The 17278-nt window shown below is 42.5% G+C and overlaps 1 gene segment (V, D, J or C); it reads left to right on the forward strand.

Annotated features, from left to right (window-relative positions):
* Nucleotides 1-14495: 14495 nt before the first annotated feature.
* Nucleotides 14496-15194, forward strand: LOC103785113 (immunoglobulin kappa variable 3-20-like). The segment is given in 2 exon segments: nucleotides 14496-14597; nucleotides 14785-15194. Coding segments are annotated over 2 exon segments (459 nt in total).
* Nucleotides 15195-17278: the final 2084 nt, after the last annotated feature.

Below are 17278 nucleotides of genomic sequence, written 5' to 3' on the forward strand. Positions count from 1 at the left end.
ATAACTTCACCAAAAGTTGAGTGTACCAAGGCACTAACATGTAAGAGAAAATAGTCTGGGAGCTCAGATGAGGTGGAAAAACTCCATGGGCATTTTATGTTATATCTTGCCCTGACATATGAAATACAGGGGGGTAACCCTCCACCCTGAGAGTAAATATTCTTTTCTGTGTATCAGAGGTATTGTTTATGTCCTCTTTCATCCACCTCCAAAATCCAAACTGCAGTTTGAATTTTCTTTTTTTAAAAAAAAAATTTCACCATTCTTGATTATAGGACCAGTATCCTGCTCCTAGAATTTTTTAATACCAAGAGCAACTCAGTTTATTTGTTTTACTTTGTTTCCTGTGCACATTAAGTCACTCATTCAAAAATAATTTTTGGCATACAATGTAGTCATTGAGAAAACAGACATATCAGATTTGGTGATATTTTTGTGAGTGACTTTCACCATATTTGGTCACAAAAAGTTATATCGGTTTTCAATACATTTTTTATCACATATATTTTACACCAAAGTGCAATGATCTACTACAAGAAATTGTATTTCTACATTATGGTATCAGGCAGACAGTCATCAGTTCTTTCACAGGGTAGTTTCAAGTTGCAGACCCTCATGTAGAGAAACTCAAATTTTGTGCCATGATTGGTTAAACCCAAATGGCAAGAAAAGGTGAGGAAGAGGTAACATTTTGTAAGATACTTTTGTTTGAATGTCTGTGAGCTGTTTGTATGTGTTTAGAAACATGCTGTTTCCAACCCATATTCCACTCATGCTATGAATATTCCCAAAGCTTCCCCATCAGGACTTTCCTCTTGTATCAAAACCCATGGAAAAAGGAATTACTCATAGTCATGTCTGGTCCTGATATTGGATGCTTGCCTGAGGTCACTCATCACACCCTCCCCCACCTTCCAGGGACAGACACCCTGACCCTCTCCATCAAGCCCCTCCCACTGTGAGGGCCTTTCTTCTGCCTACTGTACATCTTACATGCAAATCGAGTTTATCTAATTTCAAGATGATGCTTGTTACTCCTATATATGTGTTTTTTTCATGTCCAGTGGATCTTTTTCAACTATAAAAGTAGTTAATTGTCTTTAGCTGAGGGGAAGCCATGATATCTTCTTCAATAAAAAATAAACATATTTTTGCATTTAATGGATTTTAACATAATATCAGAGTTTTCAGGAACAATTCAAAGCCATCATGTGAGGGTTAGGAGCATTTGAGTAAATAAGACAATTTTTGATCCCAAGTACTGATATTCAGTAGGGAAATGAGCCATTCAGAGAACAATACCTACACAGTGAAAGTGAAAAGAATCATTTCAATAGCTGATAAATTGTATAAAATTCAGGCAGTGGCATGTGGTATCTGGAGGTCGAGACCATTTATTTGTGCGGACCAGGGAAGGTCTCGGGGTCATACTGGAGATGCATCTGAACGGTGAGGAGGCAGCCAAGTGACCATAGGAACAGCAAAGACCATGGGATCATCACGAGAAGGGCAGGGACTGGGAGATTTCAGATAAACCATTGTGCATTGAAAAAGCCAACCAGTACCATAATAATAAGATGTCTTCTGTGATTTTATTCCTTTCAGGAGAAAATTTATACTAATATCTTTCATCAAACACCTTGACCTGGGTCACACCCATAACATGAAATGTTCCCTGGCTCAGAAGCTGGAAGTTCAGTTTTGCATCCCTGTTGTAAGTCTGCAGGCTCCACAAAGCCCCTCCCTGCCACTCAAGCCCTTATCAGTGGGTTGGTTGCTGCCTTTAGTGTGGGATCACCTGAGGCAGAGGAAGCACTGGACCTGGGGCTCTGGCCCTTGGGTCCTGGCTTCAGCTATGGGAGCTCCATGTGACAGGGTTCTTATGTCCCGTGCTGAGATACAGACCATTGCTCAGCGAGCCCAGCATTCATCTCCCACTTGATCAGCCAACATGAGTCTCTGGGAGGCCTGTAGAGTGAGACATCATTAACACTGGGGAAGATTTGTGTTTTGTTTCCACCTCAGATTCCAGTGGCAACATTGTGGGCCCCAGATTCCAGCTTCTCCCTCAGTATCTCCAAGACAGAGAGAGAGTTTCCATCACCAGCCTAGAAGCAGATGAATCCAGGGAAGGTTTCAAAGATCCACCCATGTGCTTTGTCTACATTGGCCATGGTCCACCCCAGCTTGGCACGGCGGTCCTGGGGCAGACACTTCCTTAACTTTCAGCAGCTTGGGTACCCTGATGACATTGCTGATTATTATTGTCTAAAACTGTATCCTCTCACATGGTAAACACTTGCAGTGCCCAGCCACAAATAATGTGAATTAGAATTAAAAATTAAAAACATGTTTTCTCAGTTACACTAGCTACATTTCAAGTGTTCAGTAGCCACATATGACTAATGGCTACCCTATTGTACAGCATAAATGTAGACATTTTTATTGTCTTAGAAAATTATTTTGCTTAAAACCGCTCAAAATGTTGACAAGTGTTCCCTCATTGTGTTATAGCTCAGAGCATAAATCTCACCAGCTGTTAGTCTGGAAAACTGGGAGTCCTCAGAAGCTCTCCAGCTGGTGCAACCACTGTGGTCCTCAGATCTGCTCTGGAAGAGTTTCCAGAATAACGGGAATGAGCCTGGGCTGACAGATCCAGAAAAGAGAACCTTGGATTTCCTCTCCAGCCCCTGCCATTATGCCCGGCAGGGTCTCTCACACCCCTTTTTCTCTCTTCCAAAACTACATTTTCAGCATTTCACATGGATTTCAGAACCTAATTCCTAATTGTTTTGTGAGCAACATCTTTTCTGGATATCCTTTGTCCTCAACTTTGGGACTGGTTTATCAAGGAGAGGTATCATTCTGTGTTCCTTATAGGATCTGGCCTACTGATGGATGTAATAGGATCTGCTTCATCATTACCCATGAAAAGACTCACCGTCAAGATTGACTGGGACTCAGCATCTAAAATCCTATAAGTTGCTATGTCACCAACCAGCCATTAGATGGCAGACAAACCCCACAGTAAACACCAGAAATAAGCCTGATCTTAGAAATACTAGGAAAATCAACAGGGATATTTTAGGGCTAAAATGAGGTCTCATTTATGACCTAGATTACATGGGAGGAGCTGCCAGTGCAGTGAGTTGTGGGAAACTCCCTCTGTGCTCTGTGCTCTGTGCTCTGAGACTGCAAGCCCAGCCTTGTCCTCCCCACCGCGTTGGCTGTATCCCCAAACCCTACCTGATATGGGCTGAATCCAGGCAGAGGGGAGGCTGCCAATGGTCCCTGGAGTGGTTTCTCCCTGTTACCACACAGCCACTGGGCCATGTGTGCTACTCCGTCTCACAAAGGCCACCAGGGGAGGACCTGCCCACCCTGAGCTCTGGGGACAAAAGTCCCTCCAGTTGGGGTCTAGACCCACTGCCCATCTCCCCAGCACCTGCTGCTCTGTGATTCCCCAGACCCCCGTCAGGACAGTCAGTGTCCTTAGCAATGGGCAGGGAGGTACCGCTCAGCCCAGAATGGATGTAGGTTGGGTCCTGAGCTTCCTGACCCTCAGGCTGTGTAGTGATGAAGGGGCCATGGGGTGGTACAACCATTGCTGGTTTTAAATGTTTGTGCTCAATTTATCAAAGTTTAAAAATCATATCTTACACCAACAATTAAAGTTATATCTATTAACATATAAGTGTGCATATTATACTTATTCCTAATATAGATGCACAGTATATCCTAATATATAAATATAATTTATATCTAAAATATTATATGTATATTTAATATGTAAGGGTTACATTACAAATATATACCTATGCATGTAATTTTGTTTGTTTATTACTTATATCTAAAATATTATGTGTATATTTAATTTGTAAGGGTTACATTGCAAATATATACCTATGCACGTAATTTTAAGTTTGTTTATTTAGCATGTGCTCTTTTTCTTTCTAACCAGAACAGAGCCTGGCTGAGTAAAGACTCTGGGGACATTTGCTGTTCCTCCCTCTTTGACTCCAGCAGGGCCCCAGCCATGCAGAATCAGTGAGGACAGAGCTGAGAGCAGCCAGCTCCAGGAGCTCAGGCCCAGCCCTAAGGGTCATGTATCTGAGACTTTCACACTGGCAGTGGACTCTATGCTTGGTGCAGCGCCCATAGAAGTATGAGCAGTTTCCTTCCCTGAAACCCTGCCAGGCAGCTCTGTGGGCAGGACCTTTGGTTCCTCCCAAGTCCTCAACCCCATGGCTCAAGAGAGCAGCTACTTCCTCCACAGCCCAGGGCCAGAGCCCAGCAGTCTCAAGTAGTGCAAGCTTCACCTTAGTCCTGGGTTGAGGACCCTATTCCAAATCTCTCCTCATTTATTCCCATAACTGAAAGCCTGTCCTGGTCTTAAATGCACAGGCCACATTTACACAATTCTTAAAGCTAAAGATGTCATATGAGAAATCAGAAATTTGATTTCATTTTCATCCTCAGAGCCTGGCTTCTTCCAGCTGTATCAAATCAAAGTGTTCATACATTCTCCTCCCTATACAACTTAACTTAGAATCACAGCAAAATTTAAAATGTGACAAAGCTCTTGGCAGCTATGCAGCAGTCATCCCCTTCTTCCTTTGGTGTATAGGGCACCAACTGTGTCTTGCCGTACATGGTGAGGGTGGTGAGTTTCTCCCAGCCCAGGATGGGAGCAGGGATTAAGGGCACATGTGATCAGCTCCAAAATGATAATGTCAGAGGAGTGGGCAGGGATCATGGGAAAATGGTTATACCTCAGAAAAGGACAGAAAGTGAAGAGTTTGCTTTGCATTTCTTCCTGTAACAGTTAAGAGAGGATATGATGCTTAGAGCTGCCGCAATCCTCTTGAGACCATAGGGCATTTACAACAAGAATGAAAAGCCAGTGATGATGCAGGTGCAAAGCAAAAATGTAGTAACAACCTGGGGCCTTTCAGCTGTCACCAAGCTGTTGTACCAACCTTAAGTGCTTCAACCTTCAGACTTCTTGTCATTACTTAAACCATTACTATTATTTCTTTGACTTGTTTCTAAAATTATTCCAACTTATCTATAAAAGACACTTAAGAGAAAGATCCTGGCTGGGCCACAGACTGTGCTTCAGAAGAAGAAACATATTATCAGAAGTGTGTGTGCTTGTACGAGTCTGAGGCATGAAGGGCAGGAAACATGATAAGTGATGTTCTCCCTGGCACCTTCGTCCTGCTATGCCCATGGCAAGAGAAACCCAAACAATGCCAAAGAGTTCCTCAATTCTGCTCTTTCATTATCTCCATTTCTCCTTTTATATCCTAAGCATGAAACATCCCTCTGTTCTCCTTAATTCCTCCCTTTTCCAAGGTCATGAATTGTTGTCAAGAAAGAGACAGGAACCGTTTGAAAAGATAAAACCTGGTGATACTGTGCATCTCCTCAACACCAACATGGTTCTGCAAGTTTCCTCCCTTCTCAGTGGTTTTCTTATGGGAAGTTGCTGGCTGCCTCAGCCAGGTCTCTGTCAGAGGTTGCATTTGGAGGGTTTACTAAGCAAAGCTTCCAGGTAGTTAGTGCTGGATTCCCAGGAGAGTAGCAGGATGGTGGGTCTGTATTCCCAGCATGCAGGAGGCCAGAATGAGACCTGGGGGAAGGCTGTGGGTGTGGGAAGAATGGACTTAGAACTCAGACCTGTAGCCACGGCCTTTGGAACCCAATAGTGTACACTAAACAGATGGAGCTCAGGGGAAATCTGGTTTAAAGGTGTTATAGTCATTTGTCATCTTGTTTATGTTTCTAGTGCTGCACAGGAATGGATTTGTGGAAGTTTTTATTGTGGAAATAATGCACATGAAACCCCATTGCCTATAGGGAGTCACATGTTAGTTGTAGAATAACTATTAAAGAATTTGATTTGAAAATGACATATGGTTAATAATATCTTCCATAGCCTCTTTTTCTAAGATACTCAAGGGTGCATTTAAAGAAAACTGGGTATATAAAATGTGCATATAATGTGTGTGTGTGTTTATAGGCACACATACACACTCTTCAGGGTGCATCATTTGGTTAAACTCTCACAAAACCCCATGACTTCCAAAGTGCTCCATTTCACATATGAGAGAACCAGTTATGAGAGCTCATGACTGGTTTGCCAAAAGTCACATGGTCAGCAAATGCCCAAAGTCACATGATCAGACCTGGGATTGAAGCCCAGGTCTGTCTGGCTTTAGTATGTTCCTTCTACGTGGCCGCTTTCATCCCATGGTTGAGCCCAAAGCCTATAAATAGGAAGAAGGGACAATAAAAACAGTGTGGAATCCACAGCTCCCTGCTGCCTCTGTCTCATGCCAGGCTGGCCCTAATCTTAAGCTAGCCCCTTCCGTGGTTTTCTCTTCAAAATATAACCCTCTCGAAGTCTTTAAACATTGTAAATGACTTTGCTTTATATTTTGGAGTAGGAACACATCTTGCTTTCCCCTGACCCTGTTCACACCTTCTCTTTCCCTTCCAGTTTCTCTAAGTCTTTCCTTCTCAGGTTCCAATCTCTCTAAGTTTTTCCTTGTCAGGTTGTGTTCTAACTTTCCTGCCAAACATGAAAACAAACACACAAACAAACAAACCCTCCTCTTTCTATCAGGTGCTATGAGACCTGATCCCTTAACTCTCCAACACACATTGGAAAAGAGCTAATCAAAGGGTTTACTCTAGACATTTTCTACCTAAGAAGAATCCCGGTGCAAGTTCTCATAGAAAATGGTTTACATCTCTTGTCAAAACTGGCACCAGATTATAACAACATGGAATGTTTGGGAGAACAGAGGACACCACACACTCAGAGAGGTAAAAGACATTTTTCCCCTTGCATTAGTTTCCAATTGCTACTGGTTAAATTGCCACAATATTTCTGGCTTCTAACAAATTTATTATCTTATGGTTCTGGAGATGAGAAGTCTAACTGAGCTAATATCAAGGAGACATAGGGCTCTATTCCTTCTAGAGGCTCTAGGAGAGAGAATCTGATTCTTTCCTTTTTAATCTTCAAGATGCCTAGGCCGGGCGCGGTGGCTCATGCCTGTAACCCCAGCACTTTAGGAGGCCGAGGCGGGCGGATCATGAGGTCAGGAGATCGAGACCATCCTGGCTAACGCGGTGAAACCCCATCTCTACTAAAAATATAAAAAATTAGCCAGGCGTTGTGGTGGGCACCTGTAGTCCCAGCTACTTGGGAGGCTGAGGCAGGAGAATGGCGTGAACCCGAGAGGCGGAGCTTGCAGTGAGCCCAGATTGCACCACTGCACTCCAGCCTGGGCAACAGAGTGAGACTCTGTCTCAAAAAAAAAAAAAAAAAAAAAGCTGCCTCAACATTCCTGGCTCCATGACCCGTTCTTCCATCACTCCAGCATCCCTCTCCATTGTCCCAGCTCCTATCTAACTGCGACCCTCCTCCCTCCCAATTATAAGGACCTTTGTGATTATATTGATCTCATCTGGATGATCTAGGAGGTTCTCCCAAACTCAAAATCCTTAATCCTTAAGTAAGTTGCATCCACTAAATTTTGGGATTGTTTTGTTTTGTTTTGTTTTGTTTTGTTTTGTTTTGTTTTGTTTTGCTATGTAAGTTAGAATTCATAGGTTCTAGGTACTAGGACATGGACGGGATGTGGGCATTCTTCATTTCACCCACAATTAATATCTTCCCCACAATTGTCCTTCTCTAAGGTAGAATTAAAAATCAGAGGGCATATTTATGAAGCAAGAGAGCTAGAAAAAAATCTTAGATTCAGGGCCCTCAAATCTTTGGGTTTTAAATACTGGGGGACACTTATTCCACTGCCTCTAATGTGGACTTCACAATGTGTAGCTAGTTTTAGAGGCTCCTTTAATTTACTAACCCAGAAAAAATTCATTGCACAAAGACAATCTAAAATAGATTGGTAAAGGGAAATTAATTGCTTCCTGACCATTCCTGTATTAGGGTTCTCTAGAGGGAAAGGACTAATAGGATAGATGTATAAATGAAAGGGAGTTTATTAAGGAATGTTGACTCACACAGTCACAAGGTGAAGTCCCACAATAGGCTGTCTGCAAGCTGAGGAGGAAGGAAACCAGTTCGAGTCTCAAAACCTCAAAAGTAGGGAAGCTGACAGTGCAGCCTTTAGTTTGTGGCTGAAGGCTGACAATACCCTGGCAAACCACCAGCATAAGTCCAAGAGTCCAAAAGCTGAAGAACTTGGAGTCGGATGTTTGAGGGCAGGAAGCATCCAGCACGGGAGAAAGATGAAGGTCAGAAGACTTAGCCAGCCTAGTCCTTCCACATTCCTCTGCCTGCTTTCTGCTTTTATCCTAGCTGCACTGGCAGCTGATTAGATGGTGCCCACCCAGATTGAGGGTGGGTCTGCCTTTCCCAGCCCACTGACTCAAATGTTAATCTCCTTTGGCAACACCTTCACAGACACACCCAGGAACAATACTGTGCCTCTTTCAATCCAATCAACTTGACACTCAATATTAACCGTCTCCAGTGAAGACTGATGAAGAGCCAATAAACACAGAAAAAGATGCTCAACATCACTAATTCTTAGGGCAATGAAAACAAAATCCACCTTATACCTATTAGGATGGTTTCCCTCAACAGAAAATGAAAACTGTTCATGAGAATTTGGAGAAATTGGAAATCTTGTGGACACTGTTTTGGGGATGTAAAATGGTCACCTAGTATAAGAAACTACATTGCAATTCCTCAATAAATTAAAAATAGAAATACTATATAATTCAGCAATTCCACAGTTGGACATATATCCAAATAACTGACAACATTAACTTGAAGAAATATTTATATACCCACATTCAGAGAATTATTGTTCATAATAGCCAAAAGGTGGAATCAACTCAAATGTTCATGCAGGGAAGGGTAGACAAACAAAATGTGGCATATAAATATATATACAATGGAATGTTATTCAACTTTCCAAAGGAAGGAAATTCTGACACAGGCTCCCACATAGATGAACAGTGAAGGCACTATGCTCGGCAAAATCAGCAAGCCACAGGACTAATGAGGTGTGATCCCACTACAGTATTTGCAGCACAGTCTCCAGTTGGCCTTGGACTAACCCAGTCTCCTCCCCATTCCTCACTCTTAGTTTTCAAGAATCACTGTAGAATATCCTGGGAATGTAACATCCTGAGATAGGGCAGTATTGGCCACCACAGCACGGGCTCTGTTCCAATCCCCTTGTGCCGAGTTCTGGCTGCATGTTCTCACGGCCCAATAACTAGAAGCAGACAAACTAGGAAAGAAGGGAATTTATTGTTGTAACTGGATACAGGAAGAAGGTCAGAGATAATATCGCCAGACCAACTCCAAGGGTTATAATTTTCCTTCCCTCCTTCCTTCTTTCCTTCCTTCCTTCCTTCCTTCTTTCCTTCTTTCTTTTCTTTCTTTCTCTTTCTTTCTTTCTTTCTTTCTTTCTTTCTTTTTTCTTTCTTTCTCTCTCTCTCTCTCTCTCTCTCTCTTTATCTCCCTCTCTCTCTCTCTCTCTCTTTCTTTCTTTGATGGAGTCTCACTCTGTTGCCCAGGTTGGAGTGCAGTGGCATGATCTCAGCTCACTGCAACCTCTGCCTCCCAGGTTCAAGCGATTCTCCTACCTCAGTCTCCTGAGTAGCTGGGGCTACAGGCGCCCAGCATCACACCTGGCTAATTTTTGTAGTTTTAGTAGAGGCGGGGTTTCAGCATGTTGGCCAGGCTGAAAGTGTTACAATTTTCTTAGTGCTTATATAGGTTGGCTTTATGTGCCTATGTGCAGTATAACATTTGCCTAAGTCTATAGGCAACTAATTTTGTTTCAACTAGGTCAGAGGTCAAAGAAATGCTAAGTCCGATTAAGCTGTGAGGGCCCCAGTACCTTCAAGGCCTGTCTCCTAAATTCTAATCAGTGAGGACTGTGGTACCGGAATGATTATTTCTATCTTATCTCATTTACAGCTTGGTCCAGAGAGCTGCCTTAGACTCTCCAGTGAATCTATTCAAACAGCTGCCTCTGTTACCTTGACTCATCTCATTTTATTGACCCAAGATGGGTCCTGGCACTAGGAATGTAAGGCTGTCTCCATTATTTTGACTTCTTCCAGGTTAGGAAGAAGGCTGTGCAAGCGTCCCACTGACCTATGTTTTACTTCTAGCTTTGATGCCTGGGAACCGATTCCCCTAGGTTTAATTATTTGCTCAGTGTTAAGGCAGCGCTGTGGAAATTTGTTGGTGTAACTGGACGGCTACGCAGGCCTGTCTGTGTGACTGTCATGCAGACCTGTCTGTCCATTTGACAGGGAGTATTGTCCTGCCACACCCTCTTGAAACAGGATTTCCTTCAACACTTTAGCTCAGCATGATATGTGACTCCAACATATAAAACCCAGGGTGGGTCCAATCCAGAGTGCCTCAGCTGCAGTATATATGAAGCACAGTCTAGACCCCATCAGCCCCAGGCAGCTTTCCTGAGCCTTGGGGGAACAGACCTACAATAAATTCTTAGCTTTTGCTGTCCCTTGCTGCCTGTCTGTAAATTGTAAATTGCTTCACATAACTAGTTGTGTAAGGGTGTTTTATCTCCCTGGACTCAAATAAGTTGGTAATCACTGCACAGTTAACCTGCTTAACAAAATCGCCCCATTGAGAAGATTCTAGTATGACAGAACCATGGCTTATTGGTGAAGTGGGAAGAATGATACCTCCCATTACTTGGCCAGGGGAGGACCATTAGACTGAAAGGTGCAAGGCCTGGACATGCATCTGGGTGCTTTATGGGGAGGGAGGATCAGTGGGTTATAGATCACTCTCTCCATGAGTTTAGATGAGCTGGCTGCCTGAATTAAGGCAGAGAGAAAGGAGTGTAGAAATGAGAATGAGGCACAAAATCCTCTGGTTCGTAGACACTTACATGATTGCTCATTCCTGGAGCCAGAGAGCTAGGGAAACAGGTACTCAAATGGACCCTAAGATCCCTGAGAGGGAACCAACATATGCTATTTGGGCTTTCACACAAAGGGAGACTCACTCTCTAAATAAGAGATAGAGAAAAAGTTCAGGGAAGTCTTATGCAGACTGTTTGGTGTATTTGTTTGATAAAGCAATATTTGCAGATCCAAATTTCTTGATCTAAATGTCACAGTTAGGGATACAGCCAATGCCTTTGGGTGCTCACCAGAAACCAGTGGCCCTAGACCATGTAAAAATAAAAGGAGAAAATAAGGAAACACTTTTCTGGGTTTTTGGGTGCCAGAGCCCATAGGTCTCCATTGGGGAAAATTTAACCAATGACATTGAGAGGTTCAGGGACAAATGCAGTGGCCATGGTGCTTCTCTGCTTGTGGATGGTGCCCTGTGGGCCATGTTGGGGCTGGTGACTGTAGTTCCCACCTCAGAGTGCAGTACAGGCATTGATATTTGCACCACAGAACATCACTGCTGCATAAAAGGTATATTCCCTTGCAGCTAAGAATTCAAGCCTTAACAAAAGGGAATATCCACTGAAGCCTACCACCTAAGCTACGCATGGCTCCGTGGGTTATTTGACAAAAACAGTACTGTGTACTAAGTGAAGAATAAGACATTACCTGTTTTTTTCAAGACTTGCTATAAACAGATTAAAATGTTACATAGTCCTCTGTCACCATGGAGCAACTCAGTTTGGCGGGGCAAAAAGACTTTAGGGGAACAGAGACTAACAATGGACTATTTCACGTTGAATGCTAAGGCCACTTGGACAGGAAACCAAGGAAGGATCGCAGATATAGTTAAACATTGTTGGTACTAGCAGCAACCATTAATAAAAGGACAACAGCTGGTAGGCTTCTTTGAGTATTGGAAACAGCATAAACCTCTCTGGGGTGGGCTTTTAGTCCCCTTAGTCAAAATCAAAATCACAAACAAAACCACCAACCTTGAACAGAGCCCTTTGCAACAGCAGCCTTGGAAGAAGTTCAACAGGACATGGTCCAAACACTTCTTTTAGACCTTTACAGCCTGTTGGCCTGATGGAAGTTCAGGTGTCCACAGTCTCTATGTATGCTGACTGGAGTATGTGGCAACAGAAAATCGTCACTGAGTGAGCTAGCCTCTCAGATACTGAACACGTAAACCAGCTGAAGCAGCCACCAGATGTCCCTCTTTGGCATGGCAACTCCTTGCTTGCTATTGGAAACTGACAGGGACTGGACATCTTGGGGCTGAGCACCAAGTGTGGTGCTGCTGGGTGAACTGCTCCTTTTCACTTGGGTGCCTAAAATCCAACCAGTGAAACTGGACAGGCTCAATAGAGCTGCATTATCAAATGGAAATGGTATATTCAGAATCAGGCCCAGCCAGCAACCCGTGGGATCCGAAGGCTCCATAAACAAATGACGAGCTTGCTAGAAGGGACTAAATGACCCATGGGGGATGGTTTGGCTCTGCTTTTGGCTACCCGAAGTCCAAGATTCAGAGACATGCCGACATCGGTATGGCATGGTTCACTTAGGGCTCTGCAAAACATGCAGACTGGGGGTGGCTACCATCTAGCCAGTGGGTGACTATTTTCTTTCCTGAGACTGATAATGGTCATTCCACCCAATGGTCCAAACTACATGCAGTGGTAATGGTCATGCAGGCCTTTCTGCCACCTCTTGCTATATTTTTACCAACTCATGGGCCACTGCCAACAGTCCAGCTATCTGATCAGGAAAATAGCAACCGAGTGACTGGACTGTTAAAGCATCCCCTCTGTGGAGAAAAGGACTATGGCAACAGCTTGCCACCTGTAAGAGACAAATATGTCACTCAGCTGGATGCTGGGACTACCATGACCACCCTTGAGATGAACTTATGCCATGTTTTTGGATGCCCACTGAGACTTTGCTTTGACCAAGGAAATTTCTTTACTGCCCAAATGACGTCAATGGACACACTCTCATGGGACATGATGGACTTTCCATACATCTTGTCATCCAAAGGCCAATGGATCTATTTAATGCTAGAACAGCTGACTCACACAGCAACTGAAGAGCGTACATCAGGACAACCTGCTAATAGAGTGGTACCCCATCTGACTACAGCAATTAGATATTAAACACTGCACTGCAGAGCAAGGGAAAGACAGCACGGAGGTGCAGGTTGAAAAACACTGAGTTGAGTGAGGAAGAAGTTGGACAAGGCCGGTTTCCTGATAGAGCTGCCACTGTGAAATCCCAAACTCAGTGTTTCCAATCATTTTTTTCCTTTTATAGTGATGTTCTTGGGGGTGTTGCAGTTTAGGCCACCATGATAACCCAGACAGGCCTCCTAACTCTAATTGGATGGAATGATTCCCCTGGGTGCCTTCTATGGGTTCCACAGGATCAAGAAATATCAGGGTGTTAATTTCCTTCTGCTGATACGCGGGTCATCTGATTCCTCCATTAGGGTGGATGACGTTATCAGACATGTCAAGTTTCTACAGTACTTGACCTCCCTTCTAGAACTGGACAACCGAGGGTGAAAGGACTGGGTCAAGCAACAATGGCAATGGGTGCCCAAAGAGGTAGTAGTCTCAGAACAGGGACAGACAGACTGAGTCCCTCCACTAACTCAACCCAACACCTGTGGATGAGTAGGGGATGCCTGAGATCCTGGGGTGGATGGGAGGTGGGGCACTGATCTGTCAATCTGCTTTTTCTTCAAGGATCAGGCAGCAGAGACCCAGAAGCTTCATGTCTTTGTAAGGTTCTTCCAAGCCACCACAGATAATTTGACAAAACGCTGTATCTGCATCCCAGACCTCACCCTGTCACAGACTGAAGTGGTTGTTTCATCCTACTAAGGGTAAACTATACCAGCTATACAGGATAAAAAGACTGGATAGTTTAGAGGATCACCCAAGAAATAGTTCTTTGCCTGCATGGAAAAAACCATCTTCTGTCTTTAGGGAAATGGTATCACTACCCTGAGGATTTGGAGCCCAGGTCTCACTTATCTGTGCAGTTGTGAAAGTCCTCACACCCACAGTGCCGAGGTTAATTGAATGTTACTCTTTTAATTTCCGCAAAGAATGAGACAGCTTCTGGACCCTCAGGAAAGATCACTAACAAGTAAATACAAGTATATCCAGAAGATAAAGTTGTAATAGACTCTTCCTTTCAACCTGATCCATCATGCATTTAGGGAGCTGACTGGGCACAAGTTGGAGCAGAAAGAGAAAAATGAAACCACAGCCTTCTATTTTGTTTCTAACAGACTTGTACCAAACATTCTGTGGCTGAATCTAGGTGATGGTGAGACAAGAGGACACAGGGGTTAAATTCTGTGGCCGCAGGGGAGAAGTTCTACCCTCAGACCGAGCCAACGGCCTTTTCTGGCCTGATCACCTGGGCATGGGCTGCTGAGTGCAGAGACGGGAGGCAGATGGTCTCTGCAGCTGGAAGCCCAGCACCCGCCCCAGCTGCTTTGCATGTCCCTCCCAGCCACCCTGCAGTCCAGAGCCCATATCAATGCCTGGGTCAGGGCTCTGGAGAAGAGCTGCTCAGTTAGGACCCAGAGGGAACCATGGAAACCCCAGCGCAGCTTCTCTTCCTCCTGCTACTCTGGCTCCCAGGTGAGGGGAACATGGGATGGTTTTGCACATCAGTGAAAACCCTCTCAAGTCCTGTTACCTGGCAACTCTGCTCAGTCAATACAATAATTAAAGCTCAATATAAAGCAATAATTCTGGCTCTTCTGGGAAGACAGTGGGTTTGATTTAGATTACATGGGTGACTTTTCTGTTTTATTTCCAATCTCAGATACCACCGGAGAAATTGTGTTGATGCAGTCTTCAGCCACCCTGTCTTTGTCTCCAGGGGAAAGAGCCACCCTCTCCTGCAGGGCCAGTCAGAGTGTTAGCAGCAGCTACTTAGCCTGGTACCAGCAGAAACCTGGCCAGGCGCCCAGGCTCCTCATCTATGATGCATCCAGCAGGGCCACTGGCATCCCAGACAGGTTCAGTGGCAGTGGGTCTGGGACAGACTTCACTCTCACCATCAGCAGACTGGAGCCTGAAGATTTTGCAGTGTATTACTGTCAGCAGTATGGTAGCTCACCTCCCACAGTGATTCAGCTTGAAACAAAGACCTCTGCAAGACCTTCATTGTTTACTAGATTATACCAGCTGCTTCCTTTACAGATAGCTGCTTCAATGACAACTCAATTTTAGCATCTCTTCTCTGCTTGGGCATTTTGAGGATCTTAAAAAAGTAATCCCTTGATATATTTAGACTCTGATTCCTGCATTATTCCTCAGACCAAGATGGACAGCCAGGTTTAAGCACAGTTTCACAGTAATGGCCACTGGATCAGATTTACATCAGTGGATGTCAATAAAGATCCCAACCAGAGCCATAAGGCAACAACAATAGCAACAAATAATCAAAATTGGAAAAGAAGAATTAAAGCTGTCATAATTCACTGATGAAGGATTGTGTGCAGATAAAATTCAAATTTGTCTACAGAGAAACTATTAAAATTGACATGAGAAATAGAAAATCATTAGATTCAAGATCAATTTATTAATTCGTAGATTCAAAAATCAATTTCATTTCTGCATAATGGAAAAAATGCTAAAAATTAACATTATAAAACAAACAAACCATTTACAAAAACATCGAAGTATCAATTATTTAAAAAAAATAGACTAAATACACTGACGTCTCCAGAATATTATTTTGAAAGATAAAAGAAGACCTAAGTAAATAGAAATTCAGTTCAAAGACTGAATATCTCAGTACTATAAAAATGTCAATTCTTCAAAGATTAAAATATTGATTACATATAAGAAAAATCAAAATCCTAAAGTATACTCAAATTTAAATTAAGAAGCTACTCTAAATATTATATGTGAATGTCAAGGATGTAGAATATAGCCACAGTGAACCTGAAGAAACACCAAAATGAGAACTTACAGTGCCTGAATACCTGGAATATAGTGTGGGTGACAGTATGGTGATGGTGAGATCAGAAGTTTAAAAATTTGCGAACGTGCTTATTTTTGGAAATAATTACTATGCAGATGTAGCCAAACCCTCTTCAACTGTGCCACCAGAATCTCAGATTTCCAGAATTAGTTTCTCACAGTGTGATTCTTAACATGGCATCAATAATTCTCAGTCTCCGCAGTAAATGCAGCTCAGCGCATGGTGCAGCTATCCATTTGACTTCTACAAATATTTTAAATGGTAGAAAATTATATTTATTTATCCAACTAATTGACTCAGTAACAGCTGTTCATTTGCAGAGAGGTACTCTGTTTTAATAAATAACAAAACTAAGAAAGTTAGTGAATGACCAAGTAGGAAGAGTGATAGGAACAGCTGTCTTAGCTTTGTCAAAGGCTTCCTTCCAAAAGGGATTTCACTAGTCACTTTCATTTATCACCACCAATAATTTATTATAACTTATTGTAATGTGGTTTATTGAATATTATATGAAAGTGAAAAACAGAGTAGTTGTACCAGTACTGGAAGCACTGTTTCTACTGAATACAAATAATTTTCACACTATTGTAAAGTCAAAACATCTTAAGTGCAACCACCATGAATTAGGGACTCACTGTAAGTTCAGGGAAGTAACTATAAAGAAACTCACAAATTTTAAGAAAAATAGAATATATTCCTGATAGAGGTACAGGAATATATTATCTAAAATATACAGTTTTCCATTAAAAAATCCTGCAAAGAAACAGAAAAGTATGATCAATATTGAGGGAACAAAACAAAACAACTGCAGCAAGAAAGCACAGTCAATGAAAGCTGATTCTGACTTGTCCTGAATATCAGCTTTAGCAAAGACTACAAAGCAATTATTATATAGATGTTTAAATAATTATTCTTAAAACTACGATCATATAGTTTTAAAGATATAAAGAGGAAAATATAAAGACAATGACTCAGCAAATGGAAACTCTTAAAAAATAGAAACTATGGAAAAGAATCAAGTGAGAATTCTAGAAACAAAAAGTACAATAACTCAACTGAAAAACATATTAGATAAGTCCAACATCAGTTTAAGATGGCAAAAGATTCAGTGAACTTAAAAATAGATGTACAGAAATTATTGAATCTAAATAAAGAAAGGAGTTTAAGAAAAAATGCGCAAGACTTGACAGAATTACAGCTCAGGTTGAAAGATACCAATAACTGTGTAAAACGAGTCACAAAAAAAGCAGAGAGAGAGAAAGTGAACAAAAAATACTTGGAATAGTAATGACAACAGCTTTTCAAAAATAATGAACCACCAAGGTAA

This window comes from Pan paniscus, chromosome 12, assembly GCF_029289425.2.
Source record: "Pan paniscus chromosome 12, NHGRI_mPanPan1-v2.0_pri, whole genome shotgun sequence".
NCBI lineage: Eukaryota > Metazoa > Chordata > Mammalia > Primates > Hominidae > Pan > Pan paniscus.